This window comes from Zootermopsis nevadensis, unplaced genomic scaffold (genome assembly GCF_977971745.1).
Source record: "Zootermopsis nevadensis isolate Lab colony 2312 unplaced genomic scaffold, Znev_1.0 Znev_ptg000008l, whole genome shotgun sequence".
Lineage (NCBI taxonomy): Eukaryota > Metazoa > Arthropoda > Insecta > Blattodea > Termopsidae > Zootermopsis > Zootermopsis nevadensis.
In genome coordinates, this window is record NW_028259140.1 from 7,723,040 (window position 1) to 7,744,967 (window position 21,928).

The 21,928-nt window shown below is 38.2% G+C and overlaps 1 protein-coding gene across 4 annotated transcripts in view; it reads left to right on the top strand.

Moving 5' to 3' along the window:
* LOC110835577 (trace amine-associated receptor 8c) overlaps positions 1-21,928 on the top strand; it is a 121,932-nt gene that overhangs the window by 19,677 nt on the left and 80,327 nt on the right. For all 4 annotated transcript variants that reach the window (XM_087344964.1, XM_022075919.2, XM_022075920.2 and 1 more), the window contains exons 2-3: positions 18,624-19,419; positions 20,083-20,208. In XM_087344964.1, the coding sequence (XP_087201090.1) occupies positions 19,195-19,419; positions 20,083-20,208 (351 nt within the window). In that variant the 5' untranslated portion in view covers positions 18,624-19,194. The remainder of the gene's footprint in view (positions 1-18,623; positions 19,420-20,082; positions 20,209-21,928) is intronic.

Consider the following 21,928-nt stretch of genomic DNA (forward strand, 5'->3'; position numbering starts at 1 on the left):
GTCTACATCATATAGCACACATAAGGATGTAGGATCGTAAAATATAAGTTACTGTGGCCCAGCATTTGTCATCGCAGAAAAGAACGTAGACTATTACGGTAAATAATTGCCTGGGTGTATGCTCAGTTTGCGTTCTGCAGTTTGTTTTATGGCTCCCGTCTTGCCCGATGGCCATTTATAACCGGAAGTGGCCTTTTCATTTCAAACAAACGTCGCACAATGAGACCATCGCTGTCTGGAAACTGTGGGCGGTGATTGAAGTCTTCCAAGAGTGTACGACTCCTGTTAGCACATGACTGAAATTATCTCAGCGAGCATGATAGCTCATATGGCAGCATGGCTTATTTTTATTCTACAGGCACCAAGTTCGATTACGTTATGATATATCAGCCATCCTGTTGAGGTTTTCATTGATTTATTTCACATTTTTGCTTGAATTTAGGGACAGTTTCCCGGCACCCTGCTTGAACTGCATGACTCACCGCCAAGTGCAACAAGGTTTTCCCGATACGAGTCAAGTATCGCTCTATAAAAGCAATACAGTGAACGTAACCTTTTCATAGGAGTTCTACCCGGGAGCCCCGAAGAGACAGTTGCGTTCAACTTTATCTGGAAGTAGGCCGCTACTACTTCGTGGCAGGTCTTATTGGTATTATGCAACATAATAATTTAATTTGGTACACAAATTAGTCGGGTTAATTAAACGTATTTAAATTATCTATATAGAAAAATTAGTATCGGTAAACATTTGTCTGATTGTTTCTTGTTTAGAATGGTCTGAAACAAACGAGATGCTTTTTCATAATTGATTTTCCGCTTTGCTTTTGGATACCCAATAAGGAAACCTAAAAAAACACAAACAAAGAAGAATTGGGCTTGAATGGGACACATCAGCTTCTGGTATATTCCGATGATGTTAATTTTTTTTGGTGAAAACATAAATATTATAAAGAATATTACACGTGGTCTTAAGGAAGTGGTCAAGACGTAGGCTCAGGGTGAAGTATGTTATGTCTCGTCGCCAGACTGGCTACATGACAAGATCATTACAATATAAAAGTAGTTAATAAATCCTTTGAAAATGTGGCCCAGAGTACAAATATTCAGGAACGACAGTAAAAATCAAAAGTGCATTTACCAGGAAATAAAGAGTAGACTATTTCGGGAAAGGCTTGCTACCGTACCGTCTAGAACGTTCGTCTCACTTACTGCTGTTTGCAGAGCAGAATTGTAGTCGTATCGCATGTTTGTACCTGTACGGAACTTAATTAAATTTTGTCGCATCAAATAGGTTTTGTTTAAAAACCATTTGACTGAAATAGAAAACAGCTGTTCTGCATAGCAAGTGGCAACAAGACCCGCTAACCAGAAACGGGACCCAGTCCACACAAAGGAAGCGAATGACAACGCGAGAAATAAAAGAAACCGTGTGTTTACGCTGGAGTGATTCCACTTTTTAACGTTTTCAGCTCGCAGCACTGGAAACCACCCACATCCAGATAACATAAAAGCTGAATCCCAGCCACAAAATTATTTAGACTTGTATGAATGAAACCAGTTTTAGAACACATCTTGTTGAATTGGTGCTTGTAAGTGTTCCAGTGTATTACAAACTATATTTTATGCTATTACGATTTGTAGGAATCCCTTATTTCCTCAGTGTGTTTTACATATAGTCAGACCGACCATTTCATCCTTCTTTATCATCATAATAACATTTGATGAAGAGTGGAGATTATGAATCTTCTTATTGTGCAATTTTGTCCCGCCTCCGTTTATATCATATACATATAGTTTTTCTCTACTTCGTTATACTCATGAGCCTTAAAATGTAACGTAGATTAACACAGTTTATAGTTAACGAAGCGAAGTAAGAATAAATGAATGCCGGTACATTATATTCTATTAGACTTTCAGACGAGGGCATCAAGAATTTTTTTAGAGTAATGTTTCGAAATAAAAAATGTTTTGTCGATTTCGCCTTCATCAGCAAGTGCTTGTAGCAAAAATAGGCTATAAACATTCTAACATAACCACATAATGACGTAAAAATACAAGTGGATTCTACAAAACATTTCTGAAGCAGAGCGGAATGAAGGTTTATATTGTTGAAGGGTACATAATTTTCCATTAGGTCGACATATTTCGTTTATGTTCGCCTTATCGAAAAATGCTCTGAACAAATATTTTGAATTACAGTCTGTATCATGCTCCGGTGAGCCGTATTTGATAGCATTGATTGATACATTTATTTTGAACTTTATGCCAAAAATAGAAATACTTTCAAATATATTCAGAATTCAAACATAATTCGTTTCGTACATCTGATGCAAATTTCGTATACAGAGTGATTTTAATGTGTCCCTGTTCACAGTAGCCGTACTTACGACCGTGCAGAGGGGATTGATTTAAAGCTCCAAGTGTTCTGATGCTTAGATTAATGTGATTGGTTAGTTAGCTACCGCACCCGGGTAGACCCGATTCCTGTTGTACAGAAAGACTTCGTACTCTGTACTCCGGTCAAAACGTCACTGCTAGATCTTTGATTATTTGTTTTGTAGTCAGAGTGTTGAGATGTGGGTCATGGTTTCTGAAGACGTGTGGGAGGAAGAAGTATATTCCCTGGAGAGCGAAAGCCAAGTGGATGCTTCATTCTTGCAGTAGGTCCCTCGTGACCAGTTTGCTGTTTGTGGAATCGTTTGGGTTTACTTGTGACTGATACCATGCTCATGTTGATATTGGAATTTCAAATAGAATTTCATTTTGTGGTTCAATAAAGTTTTCTGATGACATGAGGAGACTTTGAAAACTTTACCGAATCACAAATCTGACAGTGGTGTGGGTCGGCGTGATGTAATTCCTAGCGTAATATTCCTTGAAACCAGTCTGTGCCACTGGCCTTCTGGCTGAGATGAGATTTATGGATCCCTGTGTGGTAGCAGATGTGTAAAGGGGATTTTTACTTCTGAGACTTTCCTCCGACCCTCTGTACAGTGCATAAATATTGAATTACAAATAGGCCACGATACCTTATTCTCACATTAAATCAAACTCATCGTCATAACCAATATTTCACATTTCAGTTGAATCTATTCATCATCAGTTGCGAAAGCTTCGTAGAAAGTAGAATTAACACTATCATATTTTACAAGTAAGAATTTTAGTCTTTTCAAAGTATAATAAATTAAGTTGCAAGAAACTCCATGAAACTTATTGTTCTTAAATGGAGACAGCATTTTTATATTTATATGAACTAAAATATTCTGTAAACTGAAGATAAATTTTGTCGAAAGTAACTTATCATACAAAACTGTGCACAAATAAAATATTTATTTCGTTGGATTAGGGCACTGTAGTCGTCAGGTCGCCATGGTCTCATTTTCCTTCAAGGTCGCCGCGGTGGTTTCCTGCAGTTGCACTGGGGGCACTCTGCTATTGTTAAATAACACCGTCAGTTCGTACCACAAAGGAAACACAACACTTTACCATTAGTGATCGGCTTGACAACGCTCTTTAAGGAAATGATCGCTGTTTACAACGAGAATTTTACGAAACGTAAAGAGTACAGACTCCTGGATTGTCAAGCAGGTGGGACAGATATGTACCACTAGGCTTTGGAAGGTTAAACCCTCCAGGAACATTCACTGTGAAGATGGAAACTGCATTGTTTGCCGAAAATTTGGAAAACCTTCAACAACCGACGCAGATATTCGAAGCCAAGATATACTAATGAGACACGACAAGGATGTGACAGTGATGGCGAGAAAGAAGACGAATAGGAGGAAAATTGCTGCCTGGGAGGAAATCGGTTTCCTGATGACGTGAAAGGAGGGGTAGGGGGTGAGATATGTGAGGCCGGAAGTGAGTCGGGAAATACCGGATGCTCTCTGAATGAAGATGTTCCGTGACGTTTTAGCCAGGAAGTAGATTTCTGTGACGCATGGACATTAGCCCAAGAAGAAGACATGACCATAATAGACAACTATTATCTAGAGCAGGGATGCCACTTATTTTTCCTCTGGGGCCACGGATCTTAGAACCTCGGCAAAGAATTGTATTATTTTATTCGAAAACGTTGTACTGAATTCTGATCGATGTTTTCGTCATTAACAGTGGGAATCGCCCTGATGTTGGAGGCAGGAAACACCTCTGAAACGTGGGTCAACATATACGAAACTGCACAATGCAACATCCTAGCAGACAATCATGTTAAAGGATTTTTATGGTTTTACTCAGTTTCTATCAGCCGAACGCCGGGATAGTATTTTGAAAAATACCTGAGCCATCTGCTTATAGTTATATGTTCGTTCGTGATTATCGATAGTCTGCCGTATAATTATTGTAGCTGATACAGCGGTGGTTAAAATACACTGATTTGATGGGAAAGAGATTGAAACACCAAATCATTAGAAGAAGAATAATGCAGATAATGATAAGGACGCCGTGTACTCTGCTCATTGAAATAATGTGCTCACTCTGGCCGTAATTATGTTAATATCTGGCTTGATAAGACCGGAATGTGGCTGTTCATTAAGACTTGCACTCCACAGGCCATATCTACTAGTATTACGGCTGTCTAAAATATCAATCTGCCTAGCTGAGATATTTAAAATGTATACGGTTAAACAGAGAATTCACAATAAACACGAATAGAATAGAACTATTGGCAGAAATGAACACCATGTGAGTCCCTAGTACATACAGTTATTTTAATTTACCTGTGATTGGGAATATAAGAGTGGTATAACTGCAGATTCGATTTAATGTGTGTCTTTATCTTGGGGACATAAAAGAACATTTAAAGCAGAGTCAAAATTATTTTGGTAACTTTTACTATGTCTATGATGTTAGTAAATTCTCGTTATTTGGCGATTCTGAATTCGTTGTTTCTCACAGCCCTCGGTTATTCTTTGACACCAATGTTTCCATACGCGTTGTCTGCTTTATCCGTCAGTTTTTTAATGACCATTTCGCAATGACACACAGAACATACAATAGCGCCGCGCGCTTCGATCTATCGACTGAAGTTCCGTTGTTCCGTAGGTTCGTAGTACACTGACGATTTGTTTCCGTATTTATTTATTTTTACGATAAAATCAATGGTCAACTCTGCGCAGTCAACTGATAAAACTAAGAGGTCAGGAGCAGTTCTGTCCTGTGGACACGGGGGGCTGTTACCCTGGAGTAAAGTGGCCGGAACTTGAAACTGGACATATTTATTTAGTACTGAATACGTGTAGCTTTGCCTCCATTCCCATACGTGTTGCTTGATTAAAAACAGGAGCAACTTTACTATTATCCTATGGGACAATTCTTGTGTCATATACTGCCTGAAATGCCCTACGATGCTGGATTTTCTTTGTCATCTTCGTGAGTGACTTCCAAGACTTTTTTTTACACTTGGTTGATGTTCTCTCACTGCCTTGTAAAGACTTCGTTCTCGAGAGGGAATAGACGAGTGACAAGAGTATGGAAGTCTGGTAACGTACTATCAATATTTGCTTTCTTTAAAGCTCCACATGAGAATATACTTTTCCTTTCTCTCTATTTTTTCTTTACACCCCGAAGCGTTCAGAAATCTTTCATCTACTTGGATTCAACTCTTTTCATATTGTCGATGAACTTCTCCAGTTCTCGATACATCGATATGTCCTTCGGGGATTTTCCTTTACACCATTGACGGTCTCGAAAATAGACACTTATCAGTATCGATAGAATAAGTCAGTAACCAGTCAAACTGCAATAAAAAATAACCACTGTCGATATAGTGAATGAACGACATATGGAACTAGCAATCAAAAGAACGAGTAGTTGGTGTCAACTTGAAACTCTTTTATCCTCGGAAAATAAATAAATATATATTCCTGTGATATAGGATTGCTTTCGATTTCGAATGTTCTAACAGACATGATCTGAAGCTACAACTTTACCAGCTAACATCGCGGTCTCAGTTCATAGTTGATCAGCTGATCACAAAATTCCATGCTTTTATGTAACCCTAAGATTAACACATCTTCACATCCTGTTCCTCAAAATCTAGTACCATATTTTAATCTACACCTAGTTCTTTAATGTGACTGACCCTTTTGAGGTTTGTCAAGAATTATTGTCTAAGGACTAAATTCATCTGGCATAGAATAGACTGCTGGTGTGTGACCACATGACACGGTAAGAAACTTCCAGGCTGCATTGAGAGCAGACATTTCTTAACTAGTTGATCGGCTACCAGTTTCTGAAGACGACCTATATTCCATAGAGTTTGAAAATGAACTCGAATTTGAGTGTGCCGATCCACTCTTTGTTATTATGTTCTGGACAAAATCAGAGTTTCTCCTTTATTGTGTGGCCGTGGATCAGTTTTATAGCCCGAAGGGACGTCGATCATTGATCATCTGAACTGCCATACTACTTGAGAACAACCAATATCTTCTCCTTAAATCTGTTATATCTACGAAGCAGTGAAAGTTCGATTTTCAATACTCGATACATCGTTAACATTGTTAGGAAATATTAGAACACTCTTATATATCGGACAGGCCTGAAGCACCACGACACTTAAAGTAATGCTGTAACTTAGAGACTGGCGTCTCCTTCAGTCATTCCATGATAATGGGATAATAATGTAATAGGAACCGGAAGCTTAAAAAAGGTAGCACATGGTGAATATAAAATTATATTCAGAGGGTAAAATTTGTACTGTAACACGACAAAAAATAGACTTTTCTGAGAAACTGATGTCTGGTCAATCAGGGCTGTGGAGTCGGTACTAAAATCTCCGACTCCGGCTTCGACTCCTTCATAAAAGCTCAATATGTATTAATAAGGGTAAACCTACTAAATCGGTAAACGGCACCATAAGAGATTTCATCACCACCACGTTCATCGTCATCCTACTTTTTAGACTTATAACCTATATTTAAATATGCGTCTAATGGTTATTGCAGAAATCCGTTGATTTATAGGCAGTTTGTATTCTTGAGGTACCGGAGCCAAAGTTACAAAGCATTATTCCCACACCATGTGGCTCAACGCGTCGTTGAATTACCTTAAACGTGAGGTCGCCGGCGGCTCACACGGTATAGAAATCGTTCTTAAGCTTTTATATCGAGGTCGGAGTCGGTACAATTTTACCGACCCCGACTCCACCTAAAGTGCTTCTGACTGCGACTCCGACTGCGACTCCACAGCCCTGTGGTCAATAAATGCCACTCTTTTTTTAATATGAAGCTTCTTTACAATGTTTACAAGAACACGCAGCTCGATACTGCCTGCAGCCACGTGAATCCAATACACACCTTTACACTCTATTTATCTGAGATACATTTAATAGTATCCTGTCACCGCTGTTTCCCCAAAATCATCTATTTCCTTCACATTTTATAATTTCTATTTAATGATACATCTAACCCATTTCACCATCCCACATTTGATTACCGCAATAGTGTTTAATGAAAAGTATAAATTATGAGGCTTCTCATTGTGCAGTTTTTTTACATATTTTATTACTTCCTCGTTCTTAGGCCAAAATATTTTACTCAACGCTTTTTTCTCAGACAATCCTAATGCGTGTTTATCTCTTTAGAGATGGTAACAATGTTTTACACCCATCCAGAACGCCCAGTAATATTTAAATGCAAATTTAAAATTTACTTTGTGACCCTTCTGATTTCCGACTTCAGATTAAATAAATGCTTTAAAATAATTTAAGCTCTACTCTGTGTGAGAGTCTGAAGTCAACCCAATGTACCAGATTTAGCTCGGTTCTCTGTACGCGGTAACATGGCTACTGTCACCTCTTACTCCACGATGATCATTAATAATTACTCGTCTATCTTTGGATGCGTTCCTGCAGGCAGCAACTTACTGTTCAGACGGCCAGGATGCCGACTTCCTTCAATATTTTATTCGATCTGTCCACAGAATTTACAAAGTGAGCAGTCCATGACGAGTGTCTGCCGCTTGCGTGTTTCTAGGAAATAGGACATCATCGGGTGTAAGAAATAGTGTTTAATTCGCGTGCTTAGATTTTCGCAACTGGAGTTAAGTGTATAACTTCGGTTTCCGGGTGTGAGCTGCGTCGAATGTGGAATATAAACCAACGTTACGACAAATGTTGTACTCGTAGTTGATATTTTTCGGCGAGTGTGGCAACTTTAATGTTTATCAAAACGTTGGTTAATACTCAACATTCTACATGGCTCAAACCCGAAAGCCGTAGTTATAAATTGATATTTTATTCTGCGTGAAGAATATATATATATATATATATATATATATATATATATATATAGCATGCTTGAGACGTATACTAAGGAGGATATTTGGTCTTCAGAGAGAGGAAATAACAGGAAGATTGAGAATGAAGAGGTTTAATATACGAAGGAGGATGATGAGAAATCTATATAAAGAGGGAGTCAAATGAGAGTTAGCCGGTGTGATTTTGTGGAGAACCCTGATCTTTATGTAGAAGTATCTCCACCAGAGTTAAGGTATTTGTCACCCTGACTCACAGGCCTGTTGATGGCGTCTTCATAGAAAGACGCCGGTAGTTGCCGTAGAATAGAATATCCACCACTGCCTCATGTGTCTCATCTTCAGATGAAAAACGTAGACCCTGAAACTTTTCCAGCTTTTCAGACACATGGGAAAATCGCACGGCGACAAATCTGGACCGAATGGACAGTGCAGTCAAAAGCAGGCGACCAGGACTCTTTCCGACGAAGAGAGTGAGTGATCTTACTCCATGACAGTGCTCGGCCACACACAGCGGTTGTGACGTCGAAACAAATGAATAAATTTTGATGGGAGGTCTTCCAACACCATCTTTATAGTCAAGATTTGTCGCCTTGCCATTTCCATGTATTTGGATAGCCCTTGGAGGGTCAATTTTTTATCGGACGAGATCTAGGAAGTGGTGGATATTCTACGCCAACTACTGCGATTTTTCTTCCACCTCATCAACAGGCTTGTGAGACAGTGGGATAAATGTCTTAAGTCTGGTGGAGATACGTCTAAATGAAGGGAAGAGCTCTCCACAAAATTACAGTGACGTAACATTCGACTCGCCCTTGTAACATCCGTATCGTAAAACTTTAAGCGAAGAGGCCGCTTGGGAAATACAGGCATAGATGAGAGGATAATATTAAAATAGGTTATCAGAAGTAAGGTGTCAAGGTTGGACTGGATTTATCTCGCACAGGAATAAGTCCAGTGTCGGGCGCTTGTGAGAATGGTAATGGAACTTTGGGTGCCGTACGAAGCAGGTGTTTCTTGACTATCAGATTCTTAGAACCTCCTTGTAGTTAACTATTATAAGGAACTAACATGACATATATAATCGTATTTATGAGACTTTGCGTAATTTAAGTCTTGCCTGTTTTTCAACCACTTCTTTAGAAGCGATTTTTCTGCTTACGTTAAGCATCACAGTAACACAGAGCACTCATTAATAAAGAGCTCTTGAATGTTTGATAACTCAAAGTCTACGTCTGACACTGTCTGTAATTTTAGTTTTAAATTACTCTTCCGCATTACATTTTATCCCCTTACGTTGTGCCCTGAATGGAGTGTCTCTTTTGTTTCTGAAGGCTAATGGCTCATTTTTACGTCATCACGTTTCTTCCTTGATTTCGAGTCGACCTGACACGACGAATTAACGCGTCGCTTCTGTGCTGGACTGCGCGCATCTTCATTGCCCTAGTTCAACAGTGCTTTCATGTCGTAAATGGGACAGAGACAAAGATTAACATTTAAAAGACAAAAGTGCTTCCACTTGATTACCTTGTGTTTTCCGGAGACAGAAGACCGTCTTAATGTCTTTGCTTGAAGTGCATGTGTGTGTGGATTATTGTTATTAAACGTATAAAAACTTCTTCTTTGAGTAAAATTAAAAATATAACCTTATTTCTTACACGAATTTTTCTTTCGTACGTATATAACAGCTCGAGAACGATGGAAATTATTTCTCCCCGAAATTTACCATTCCACCTCTCTTACCACCTTCCCGTGTCATTCGGCGTTTTAATTAGTAGTTGAAAGATAGCCTTTACGTAATATAAGAATCAGTCAGTTGGTACGACGTCAACAAATCTCCTGTTTGCAATATTATTTACCAGCCATGAATTTTATAGATCACTTTTCTCTTCAGCTGCTTGTAAGTCTGGTGCAACTACAGATTTTCTGCTCATTTCCCTGCTAAAACTTACTTTATTTACTCTGTTTTTGTGGCAGGAAACCGATTGGTTCTCTTGGGGTTGGAACTTGAGAGACTGAGTTGAATTTACATGCTAAACTTCGTTTCGTCCCAAGGATTTGGAAACCATTTCCGTCTTTATGTTTAACTCCGGTACAGACCTAAGTCGTCAGATTGAAGTTAGTTATGGAGTGAAAATACAATTACGGAAATGGCATGAAAAACAATAACTTTATTTGTTTTCTTATCTTATTCTCCTGATTCTTCTCATCTTGTTTCCTCATTATCTTCTTTCCATCTTTCTTCGCTTACTCTTCTGGTATTTTTCTCCCAGGCGTTGTTGTTTCTTCTCCTCCTTATCCTAATATTATTTTTGTCACGCCATGAAGATGTTTGTTTTAAATAAGCCATAGCTCCATGTAATTTTATCTCTTCCGAATAGTCAACTTTATGCTCCGGCCGTTTTATTCCTTTGAGAAAGAGCCATCGGTGCTCAGCAAATAGGGCGCTGAGACAAAGTAAGACTTTTCGGGTTAAGAAAATTTAGAAGTGAGAAGTAATATTGAAGAGAGTAGATTTTAAAATGTATTTCAGTTTAGTACTCTGTACGAACAAAGGAATATTTTCATTTTCAAAGGCGCTGGAATTTTCTGTTAGTAAGAAATTTAACCTCCGTGTATTTGATTGACGTTTTTCAATTTCCGACCTAATACTAAAATATATTCTGGTGGATAAGTTATAGTTGACATTAAATAATCTGGGTTCGATGTATTGGAGCGACCCACTAAGTTGCTAAATCTCAACCAAAGATGTGGCAGTTTTCATTACGAAGGTACATTGTGTTGAATGTCTTTTAAATTTATATTCAAGGATAAAGCTAGTAGAGTTTATAAATTGTTTTATTTTAGCGTAGTACTGTTTTTAGAAACACTGCTATACAGGATCCAGGGTCGAAACAATTTTTTTCTTAAGAATCATTTGGACAATCCGCCATTAATTTGTTCTGGTTTAATGATATTGTACTAAAATGATCTGAATAAATATTCATATGTAAATGTCACGATATTTTTCAACATTTTTGGGCACTATGAAAATATCCCGCCTTCTTGTTAAAATTAAACGGTTTATTATTTTTAGGTTTTCTTATACTTTTAGGTGTTGTAGGACATGGACCAATGTGAAACCTGATTCCAATCCATTTTTAAATATCCTATGTCAGCTGTTGAAAGCCCAGGTTACTTTTATTTCTTGAATACGCGAAAAGCACATATGCCCCATGTGTATTTTCTTGCCTCTGATACACGATTTTGAAGTTTAAAAGTCGTGCTTCACTAATTATAAAACTGTTGGGAGAATGTCCATCTGTTATTGATTCTACAGACTTCATTAATAATGAAATCTAATGCCCAAGAAATAATTATTTTGACCACGTAAATGGAGAACTTCTTAAAGTCTCGGCGGATAGATTAAAACAGGCTGTGTTCTACGGACTACGAAACAGAACGTCAACATTCCTCAGTGGAGTTTTGAGCCACGGCTAATGTATTTTGGTTTATTTCCTAATAGAAATTTTCGACTTGGAGAACTCCATTGTAAATTTACCACAACCGAATTATTATTTTGTTACTGCACTCGATAAAATTTAACAGGAGACACGTGCGCGTGGAAATACGTACAACCTCCATGGAGGCGTGGATTTAAGTTGTCTTATAAAACTTATTAATGGGCTTTGAAATATGTAATTAATTGTGTTACTTCTACTGAAAATGATTTATTATTTGCCGTGGAATTTAAGATATGCTGCCATGGTTTGCAAATAGTGTACAGCCTATTAATAAAGCATGAGCAGAACTGCGTGTATTTATTACTAAAACTGTATCCGTTGTGGACAAAATATGACTGTTTACATGACACTGGCGTAATTTAAAAGTCGCGGCGCGTGACATTTCTGCAAATACGAAGCTGCGTGCGTGATGCATTCCCCTTGGCAATGTTTTGTACACAGCTTTATTGCGTGAATAATTGACCAGTGCCAGCTTTCTGCCAGTTATCTTACGTCGTATACTTACAGAATGTCCCAAAAATATGTATACACATTATAATACGGAATATTAACTTTGTGTGTGTACATCTTTTTGGGGCGTGTTGTTATATTCTTTAGCAATGTGAACATTTCTGATGTAGTAATTTATTGCGATAAAAAGAACGTGATTTTGTGTAACCAACTTTTTCAAAAACTGAATAAAGATTGTACTGATACAATCAAATGCCAAAGTATGACATATTTTCTAAATTAACTCATGGCGTATAGTCATTTTTGGAAATGTAAAATTTCAAACTTTGAAGGCGCATAATTCTTATGAAATCTTATCGGGTGATCGGCCGTCTCAATGTTGAGTCCGGAGTCCATGATTATCTGGACTCTGATGACAGAAACAAAGCTAGTTTCCGAAACGTTGGCTTTTTAACTCAAAATTGACACGGGTGATCGCCTGAGAACATTTTCTAACATTCTAGAGAAGCAAATAACGAAGGTTGTCAAGACAAGGTTTTTTTTATGGAGCCATCGACCGTTCATGGTAATTGAACTGTTTATAGGTCTCGGTTGCCATGTAACATCGTAATCGTACATTCAGGGTTAGCACCTGCGGGATTAATTCGAGGGTAATTCCTGTCATTATAAAACCGGCAGTTCTCTGTACCCATTTGTTCCCTTGGGTTTCGTAACTTTTGAAAAGCGGACGTTAATTGTTCAGTTTCAGTGATAATACGACGGTCTGCACAAGCGCATTGAATAGGGGACACATGGGTATTTTAGATATTATGTTAATAGCCTTCAAAGATAATTAACCTGAACTAAGCCCAAAAATCAAAGGGTTGCGAAATATGCCGACAGTGATTTTTCTATAATATTAATAGTACAGAATTATTCCTGATATCGCATTGATTGAGTTTTTTGTATACATTTATATACTCTTTGCGTTGTTCTTTCAGTTTTTCGTGTTTTACTGTGCATTTGTAGGTGGTCTTTGTGTTCATTCGTAAGCTATAGGAAAAGAGAAGGAAAAGCTAACCAGGTTAAGTTGTGTGGTTTCACATGATGACGGAAGTAGAACGAGTTTAGAAGGGTTGTCGGTAAACTTCTACCAGACTACATGGCGCAACAACCCAGAAGACAGCCATCTTCTATAACACATTTGTTTACATGTTACAATGGGGTGAGACTTGTCTCTGTGGAACTGCGGCCGCTTACGGGCCCATAGTTCATTATCCTATACATCGCATACGTTCATCGTAATACAAAAGTAAATATAGAGTAGAAGCCAAAGAACTTGGAGAAAAATCTGTCCCAGTGCCACTTTGTCCATCACAAATACCACATGGACTGCCCTGGGCGTGAACCCGGTTATGTGCGGTGAGAAGCCAGCGACTAACCGCTTGTTCTATTGCACCACCAAATTATATGACATTACTTGAAGCCGAAAGTCAATAATTACATTATGGTTGACACCTACAATTATTTTATAAAAATCTGTTGAGATACTGTAATTACACAAACAACATTAAAATATGTTAAGTTAGATTTCATAATTCGTTAAACAAGTAATCGAAAACCCATAAAACAAACCACGACACTGATACATTCATGTAAAAGTTCTATTATTCATGTCGGTAGACAGTGCAGGAAATTCGTAATATGAATTAAATCACAGAACAAGCGATTACCAATTGCTCCATTTGTATTGAATTCTGAACAAACTAAATTAGTCTTGTTGACTGTGTATACTGAAAATGTTATTTCATTTTATGTAAAGCAACTCAATACGATCAACTCGAGCCAGTTTTACACAAGCTGCTCCCCTGGAGAGGGCTCGCCATTATTTATTGGCCATCAATTCCACAGTTCAATAACAAATGGCGTACTATTACAACAAGCTTGTAATCCGACACACACACACACACACACAAAAGAAGATGGGATGGGATCAATCCATCCTGGAGTACTAATAGTTTTCAATGTTCTTTGCTTCTTAGCATTCTTAAACCCCCCAGCTATTCCGAAAAGCCTTAATGACGACGTTAATCATAAAACATTGCGTGCTGAAATCTAGTTTATGCCTACGCAGATTCCGCTGTTACTACAACAAACAGTGGTATAAGATAGAAAATTGCCCGTTAAAAATGACGGGTAAATCAAAAGTAGTAATACTTTTAGGAACTTGTATTTATTTAAAGTGTAACAAAGCAGCATATAAAAATTAAAATTATTATTTATATTTGCTTAATTGAAGAATATAATAAAATTTAATGTAGTGAAATCTCAAATATGTTCTTATATCGATGTTATAGTAATACGTAATACGCATCATAAGTTTTATCCCACAAGGCCCAAAATGGTTTATCAGCAAATAGGCTTTTAAAATTTGGCCGCGGAAATCAAAATTGTATATAACAAGAGTCATCTGAAAATTTAAATACTTATATCACCTTAGTCAGAAATGGGTTGAGAGATTAGTTCCACACTTGGATACTTTAAAGGTACCTTAATCTGTGGTGAAGAGTTACAGATACAGAAGTTGAGAAATCTAATTTTGCAAGAGACGGTTTATAATGAACGTTTTTAATTTTGTTCACTTTTCTCCTCGACTTAAGGCTTAGGAAATACGAGTCGCCTTCAAGTCCTGCTCTAATGCTATGGATATACAAATTTTCTGAAATATACTGGAGAAAAGACACTTGTTATTCGTTTTCTCTCTTGCGTTATATCTATGAGATAATAATTTGGCAGCTATTTCAGTGCTTGTGGAATTTCTCCGAGTTTCGATTTTTTAAGTGCCAACTCATGACTCTAAACTTCATAATTTAGTCACGTGTGTGCTGAGGCCATTAACTTACTTGCATATCCCTCCCTGTCTGGAGGGTGTCTGCATACTTGGAACTTCGTCTCAAGAGAGAAAAACCGCATGCAGACTTCAGAATTCCAAGCATGATGATATGTGACAACAGCTACTGTTTAAAACTATGCAATAATACGATTTTAGTGACGTTCTGTGTGTGACTTGGAAACTATGTGGCATTTAAAGTTCAGTGGCGTTTTTGCTATACCATTCACTAGTGTCCTTTTTCTTTGCTGTTGAAATGGAGCGAGACTATGTCTCTATGGAACAACTGTCACTAACGATCCCATTGTCCGTCCGCCAGGTGATAAGTAAGTGAGCGCAGAGCAACGATGGAATTATATTATCAGGAGAACACAGGACTCGCATAAAACCGCAAATCGTAGACGGATTGTTGCCCTTGGCGCGAATCCGGGCCTCGGCTGTGAGTTGCCGGCGAATAACCACTTTTGCCATTGTCTTTCCAGGATGATGTGAATGCTGTGTTTGAATGGTGCCCTGTGCTCTTAAACTCACTTCTGTAAATTGTAGAGTCTATAGTGTAGGATTTAAGTTTAATTTTACTTCTTCAGTTTCCATATGTAGACGAGCACGTCTCTTCCATTATATAGTCATCTTAATCGTTTCAACATAGGGCATGACAATCCTCGAAGCCAGCTTCTACACAGACGTCGGTTTAAATGTTGGAATTGGCATTGTCTTTTGTTTGGTTTCCGCTCTGCCATTCCACTCCGAAACTTATTCTAGAAAGGATTAATTGAATACAATTTTTTTCTGCGAACACCACAGACTGTGACTTCTGGGATGTTTCACCGTGTAGTGTGGTAAAAATTTACCGATGTTTCAGAGGTGCTTGCTGCCTTAATCTTCAGGGCTATGAGCACTTATCTTCATGCCCCGTTTTCTATTCAGCGCGCTACTCTACAGGTTGCCTATTTTATGGTACACCCAGTTGACTTTAAATATGGCTTCCGCTCTTGCTTCTTCAGTCTGACCAGTCTCTCCTCTTGTCCAAGCTTAAGCCACTATGTCAGGGGTGTCCAACAGCCGGTAACAAGCGCGTCACACCACCAGGTAGTTGCAGTAAAAAGATGTTCTTCTGTTTTCAACAAAGTAATTGACAAACGCATCCTTCGGGCCTAATTGAAAGGTTCGTTTCGATTACGCATGGCATCCGTCCGCTACCTAAATAGAGGATAATCGGAAAGTAACGCTATCAGTTCGATTGAGTTTTTAACAGGTCACGCCATGTTGAAACCTGCTCGCTCCAGCGCGTCAGTTGTCCTTCAACAGTCCAAGTGGAAGGATGTCTTTTTCACAACCGCAACAAATGTTCGTCGTCGAACTACTCTTACTAACTTTACGTGCCAGAATGATATTAATGATGCATTTTCTGATTCTACCGTGCCATAGATTTTGACTTGCAGAATATCTTCACCGGATTGCATCAAACATCAGGAAAAGTGTGAATACATGCATTGCTGAACGCGGTATACATTTCTAACACTTAATATAACATTTTTTCCCTCGTATGTTTTGCCAACTTTCTAAAATTATCCCATCGTAAGACTTAATATGTTTCACAGTTTTATAACCATACAGAATTTCAATACTCAGCACTAAAGGACATTACTTTTGTTTGGTCCTTATAATTTCCACTGCTGTCATGCTAGTATTTATGATAGGGAGTTTAAAATTCGAAAAATGGATTTTAACTGGCGTGATGAATATTCCGAGTTTGACGAATATTGGTCAATTGGGGCCTATAATAGGCGTGTTTAAGTACATGACTGAGGGGACAGACACATGCAGCTTATCAGGATATCTTCCTTCGGAACCCTAGTAAAGGAGCATTTTCATTTTGCATTGTATGTTGTAGTGATACTTGTTCATCCGTTTTCCTGTATATTTTATTTGGTGTCCAGACGTTCTCATGTCACCTAGAGTGAAATCGATTCCTTTGAAGCACACGCCCTACATGGACACTCCATTAAGAAGCCATTGAGTTCGGGAAGACTGCATTGTTGTGCCACAATGTGAAATAAGATTATGGTAACGAGATCTTGACGCGTGGTACTTCGCCCAGAGTTCAAACTTCGCACGGCAAGTCTCTGGTGTGAGGTGTCTGGTGTATGTTATCCCCACGTGGCGATGTGGTGGTTACCTCAGCCATTACAAGTAGGCATAATGCGGCTCGAAATGAGATTACGCTGACGAGTTTCTATATGAGACCTAATGTGTCACACAAAACATAAAACATGTTTTGAGGGTGTTTAAGAATACAGGAATAAAGTCCTATGGAAAATATTTGTACCCCGAGAGAAAGGAATTAAGGTTCTCAATACGTCGAGTACAAAACCGACTTTTTTTCTGCGTCGTGTTGTGTAATCTGGTAGAAATTTACCAACGTTTTGAAGGTGCTTACCGACTCCATCTTAAGGCCCTGCGATTGTCCGATCCCTCGTAACATATTTATTGTTTAATAATTAATTCTGAATTAGAAGAGGCCACAGGGCTTAATTCTTGATACCTGAAGAATACAACCTAACCCATGTTGCTTACTGTTTAAAATATATAAAGGTGATTCGGTTATTTTATCATGTGCGAGATTAATGCGAGCAGAAATCTTAATTAATAAATCATATTTAGTATTCTTTAATTACCGCACCAGTCTTTTGTTTCTATATGAATACGTATTGAAAGCTTAAGATTGAATATAAAATGTCGGGTAATCATTCATTGGAACGTCACGAAACAATGAGAAACTGTGAAGGGAACACAATACAAAGCAATTTCTTTGAATAATGAAACGAAATCAAGAAAGAATTTTATACGAAGAAAGACGAGAAAAAATCATTAATAACGCATTCGAGTGTAGTGAGACAGGAGAATGATGACGAAAGCAGACGAGAATGACAAAGGACAGCACACAAAAGCAGAATAGATAATGGGAGACAGAAGAGAGTGACAAATAATCTTGTCGATTGTTCTGATGGAACTGTAGATGTGAGTGAATTCTAATCCAATTTTCACTCTGCGACCTTCGAATTTCGAGATAGATCGAGATACAGCTGTCGCCCATTGGGAGGAACAAGACCTGCAACTTGTGTATAACCGTCTGTCTACTTGCTTACTTCCTGGCCACGTGGTCTCTTAATGGAATTCACTAAGAAAAGCATACGTTTGGCATTGTGACTGTTTATGTCACAGTGATAATAATTGAAATTATATATCTTGCATGACTCGATGCATGTTCTGTAATGTACACTACCCACCATGACCACGGATTTTGACATTTTCTGTTACACTAATATAATTCTAGTGCACTGTGTTATATGCTAATTCATTCAGTAGAAGAATTTGCAAACTATTCTATAGATTACGACTCGTAAATTTACTGCATAATTAAATAAATGATGTGTAGTCCTTATGAGGTTAATAGACTATAAGATGTGAAGCTTTTTTAGCTTCCTCTGCTCTGTATTTATAAATATGCATTTTTATTCCTGATTTCAGTGTTGTTTTATTTTCAGAAAATACTTGCAATGTGACGCGACTTGTATACAGATCATCTCAGTAGCTTTTACAACACGAAGAGAAGTAACCAAACACCAGTTTCACCTGTGGATAGTTTATTTGTTACTGTGATCATGGTTATGAAATACTTAAACACCATTAGGATGAAACATATTTCAACGGAATTTGCTACGAAATCAAGTGTTATTTTCACGGATGAAACAGATGATAGAAACCAGCAAGTGTTATTGTATTGGTTGAATTAGTGTCTTTATATAATTAATATTCTGAGGTACGATAAAGGATAACAACTCTTGTGTGACTTGCATCTGAAAACAAAATGCCATACTTGGACGAATGCATGGACTTTGATTAAGAATTATTATGAACTGTAAAAATGAAAAATAATGCTTCGTCTTACACCAAGGCTATTTATTAAATAACAAGACGTCTTTCGAAGAAGCAGTAGTAGAGAAAGTGATATACTTTTATGCTAAAAAGCGTTTAGTAGATGAATTTTTATCATCATGCAGTTTAGTGATTGGAATCCATGATCGAACAGTGAAGCCGGTTTTATGAGTTCGAGTTATGAAGATGGAACAGAAGTCCACGTGGTTGACACCCCCACCTCTTCATAACAGTAGCTGCTCTCACCCGCGCTACCTGTCGGCAAGTCACGTCAACACCATCACCGTGTGGGATATGACCCAAGCACTTTTCATCCTGCTCCTGTCTGCAGGAATTTTGGGCGCAAATCTCCTACTGGTCCTCGTTATCAACAGCCGTAGATACTCGAAGTACATTCATTCGCAGGTGAGTGCCTCCACTGTCACTGTTGGATGCTTAGGTTGCTTTTAATAATGCGCTCCAACTGCACAGGTTACAGACGCTATTGTGTCGAAATGTGCTAGATGATGATCGCGAGATCTGAATGGGGTTCCGTCCGAATACCTTTACACTAAGCAGTCAAATTGGTTGATAACTTTAAAATTAACATTTGTTTTAATATAGTTGGAAGAATAGGGATGACTTGACTGTTGCAAAGCCTGACTGCAGATGTTTTGTTGGGTAACGGTAACAGAAACTGCCGGTTAAAATATTGTGAAATTACAGGGTGATATCTGCCTTCTATAGGCAGAACGACAAATGACACCAACTGAAGGAAAAAAATATGAATGTTAAATTCGTAAAAATTAAAAAGAAATAAATTCAAGTCATGTCAATAGTGATACCATTTCGTTCAAAGGTCTTTTCAACTGTTCAGAAACTGGTGCTAAGGAGGTTAACACACACAGATGATTCTAAAATGCAGTTTTTGTTAATTTATTCATATTAAGCTACATATGTTTAGGACACAAAGAAGCATGCTTAAAATAGAATTAAACTGGATGCTTAGTTAATATCATCACGTATCTGCTGAAATAATTGCCTACAAAGAGGAAAAGGTAATTAATGTTCTACCCTTTCATTTCTCAGCCCCGGTACTTGCTTACGTCACTAGCCAGCAACGACCTCGCGATTGGTCTGTTTGTGACGCCATTTGGGTTCTTGCCGGCTCTCTATCACTGTTGGCCTTACGGCGAGATTTTCTGCCAGATTCAGGTGAGTAGTAATTGGATCTCTCTCATCCACACCCTTTGTTTTTACCAAATCTGCCTCTTTCAACAGGTCTTTGTTTGTGAGATTTGAGGTTATGGTGGTGAAGATGCCTTATGGGTTGTAACGGCTTGTGGACCTGTTGGCTATAAGGTCCTTCGAAATGTCGGTATCTGTCCGCAAGTCATGGCGTTACATCCCAGAATACCAACATCGACTTATAATTACATAGCGAAGTTGTTATTTGTTCACCCCTGGCTACTTGTATTTGTTTTCTTAGCATCTGTATGTCATTTGCCCTTCTTGGGCTTTGCGGGAAAACAATACGTAAAGGAAACCGCTTGTGTATTTGAATATCATCGGCAGAGTAATTTGGACATGGAGCGTCATAATTATAGCAAGCTGGCCGCTCACACAGAATAAATGGTGCTGTCACGTGGAGATATCGGTTAGCAGACTTCTGGAGTTTTTATGGCTATAACCATGCCATCCGAATGAGAAACTTTTATAATAAATGTAGTACTTTTCTAATAACTTATTTTTATTTAGTAAGTTGTGAAAGGAATCAGAATTTCAGCACCTTCTAGATCCTGTGGTGCAAGTAGTTACTACTTTCCGTTTTGTCCTTTTCAAGCTGGTTTACAACTTCTAATGGACCATTTTGTTAATACAGTATATTTTCTGAGCAGCGTATAATTTCTGCTGATTAAAGCGTATGAAAAGTTTGGTTTCTCTCTACTAAGAGGTGGCAGGACATATTTCTTTCACTAATGTCCTTAAATACCAAATAAATCAAGATCATGCGCGTCTAATACTAAGAGAGGACTCGCATGTGACATGGTAAAACAGGGAAAAACAAAAGCAGGAAGATCCAAGGACCGTCCTTAATCCTGAAGACAGCACAGCTAAATGGCCTTAAACCGTGGTGATATCGAAGATTACGAATTTTTGATGTAAGCCAATTTTTTTTTCTGTAAGATCTGTGGCCACATCGTAACGATTGCCCGTATCCTGGTTCACGAAATTTGTAGTTTTTTAATTAATGTGATAACATTCAGCGTTTTATAACTCTTGTCTGTGTAATTAATTCTAAATGTTTGGTCGTTCGTTTACTTCAAGCACTGTGATACGTAGTTACACGCCCCCACAAGTCACAGTCAATACGAATCCGTTTAATATTCTGATTGTAAAGTGGGCGGTGTCAGAGCTCAGGTGACTAGACGCCGGTTTCTCACGGTGGAGACCCTGGTTCAGTCCCGGTGGACTTCAAGTAAGAAGCGTGGTGAACGAAATTGCATTGAAATAGGTTTTTTTCATCGAGTGCTTCGGTTTTTCCCTGCTTTTGGCTGGTAGTTCAGTTTATATGTTGTAAATTCTTCAGCCTTCCACATTTTACTTATATCCTGTCTGCGTCAATACCAGGAGACCGTATACGGTATATTGCAATAAATAGATTAATTCCTTTGTTAGGCAGTCATATGCAATTCAACGCATTAAACTATTTTGTGTTTGTGAATCTTATCGTCATGCGGCGCCACTGCAGTTAATAATAGAAAATCTGTGCGATATCAGTTTTAATTTAGCTATTTATCCGTATCACAAAACTGTAGGAGACGCTTACTTGAATGTGGATGGACAGTAACGAATCAATTATCCATTCACTGGTAATTACGAGCAAATTGAATTCTGTGAATTCTTGCTGCCATTCAGTTCAGAATATTTTGAC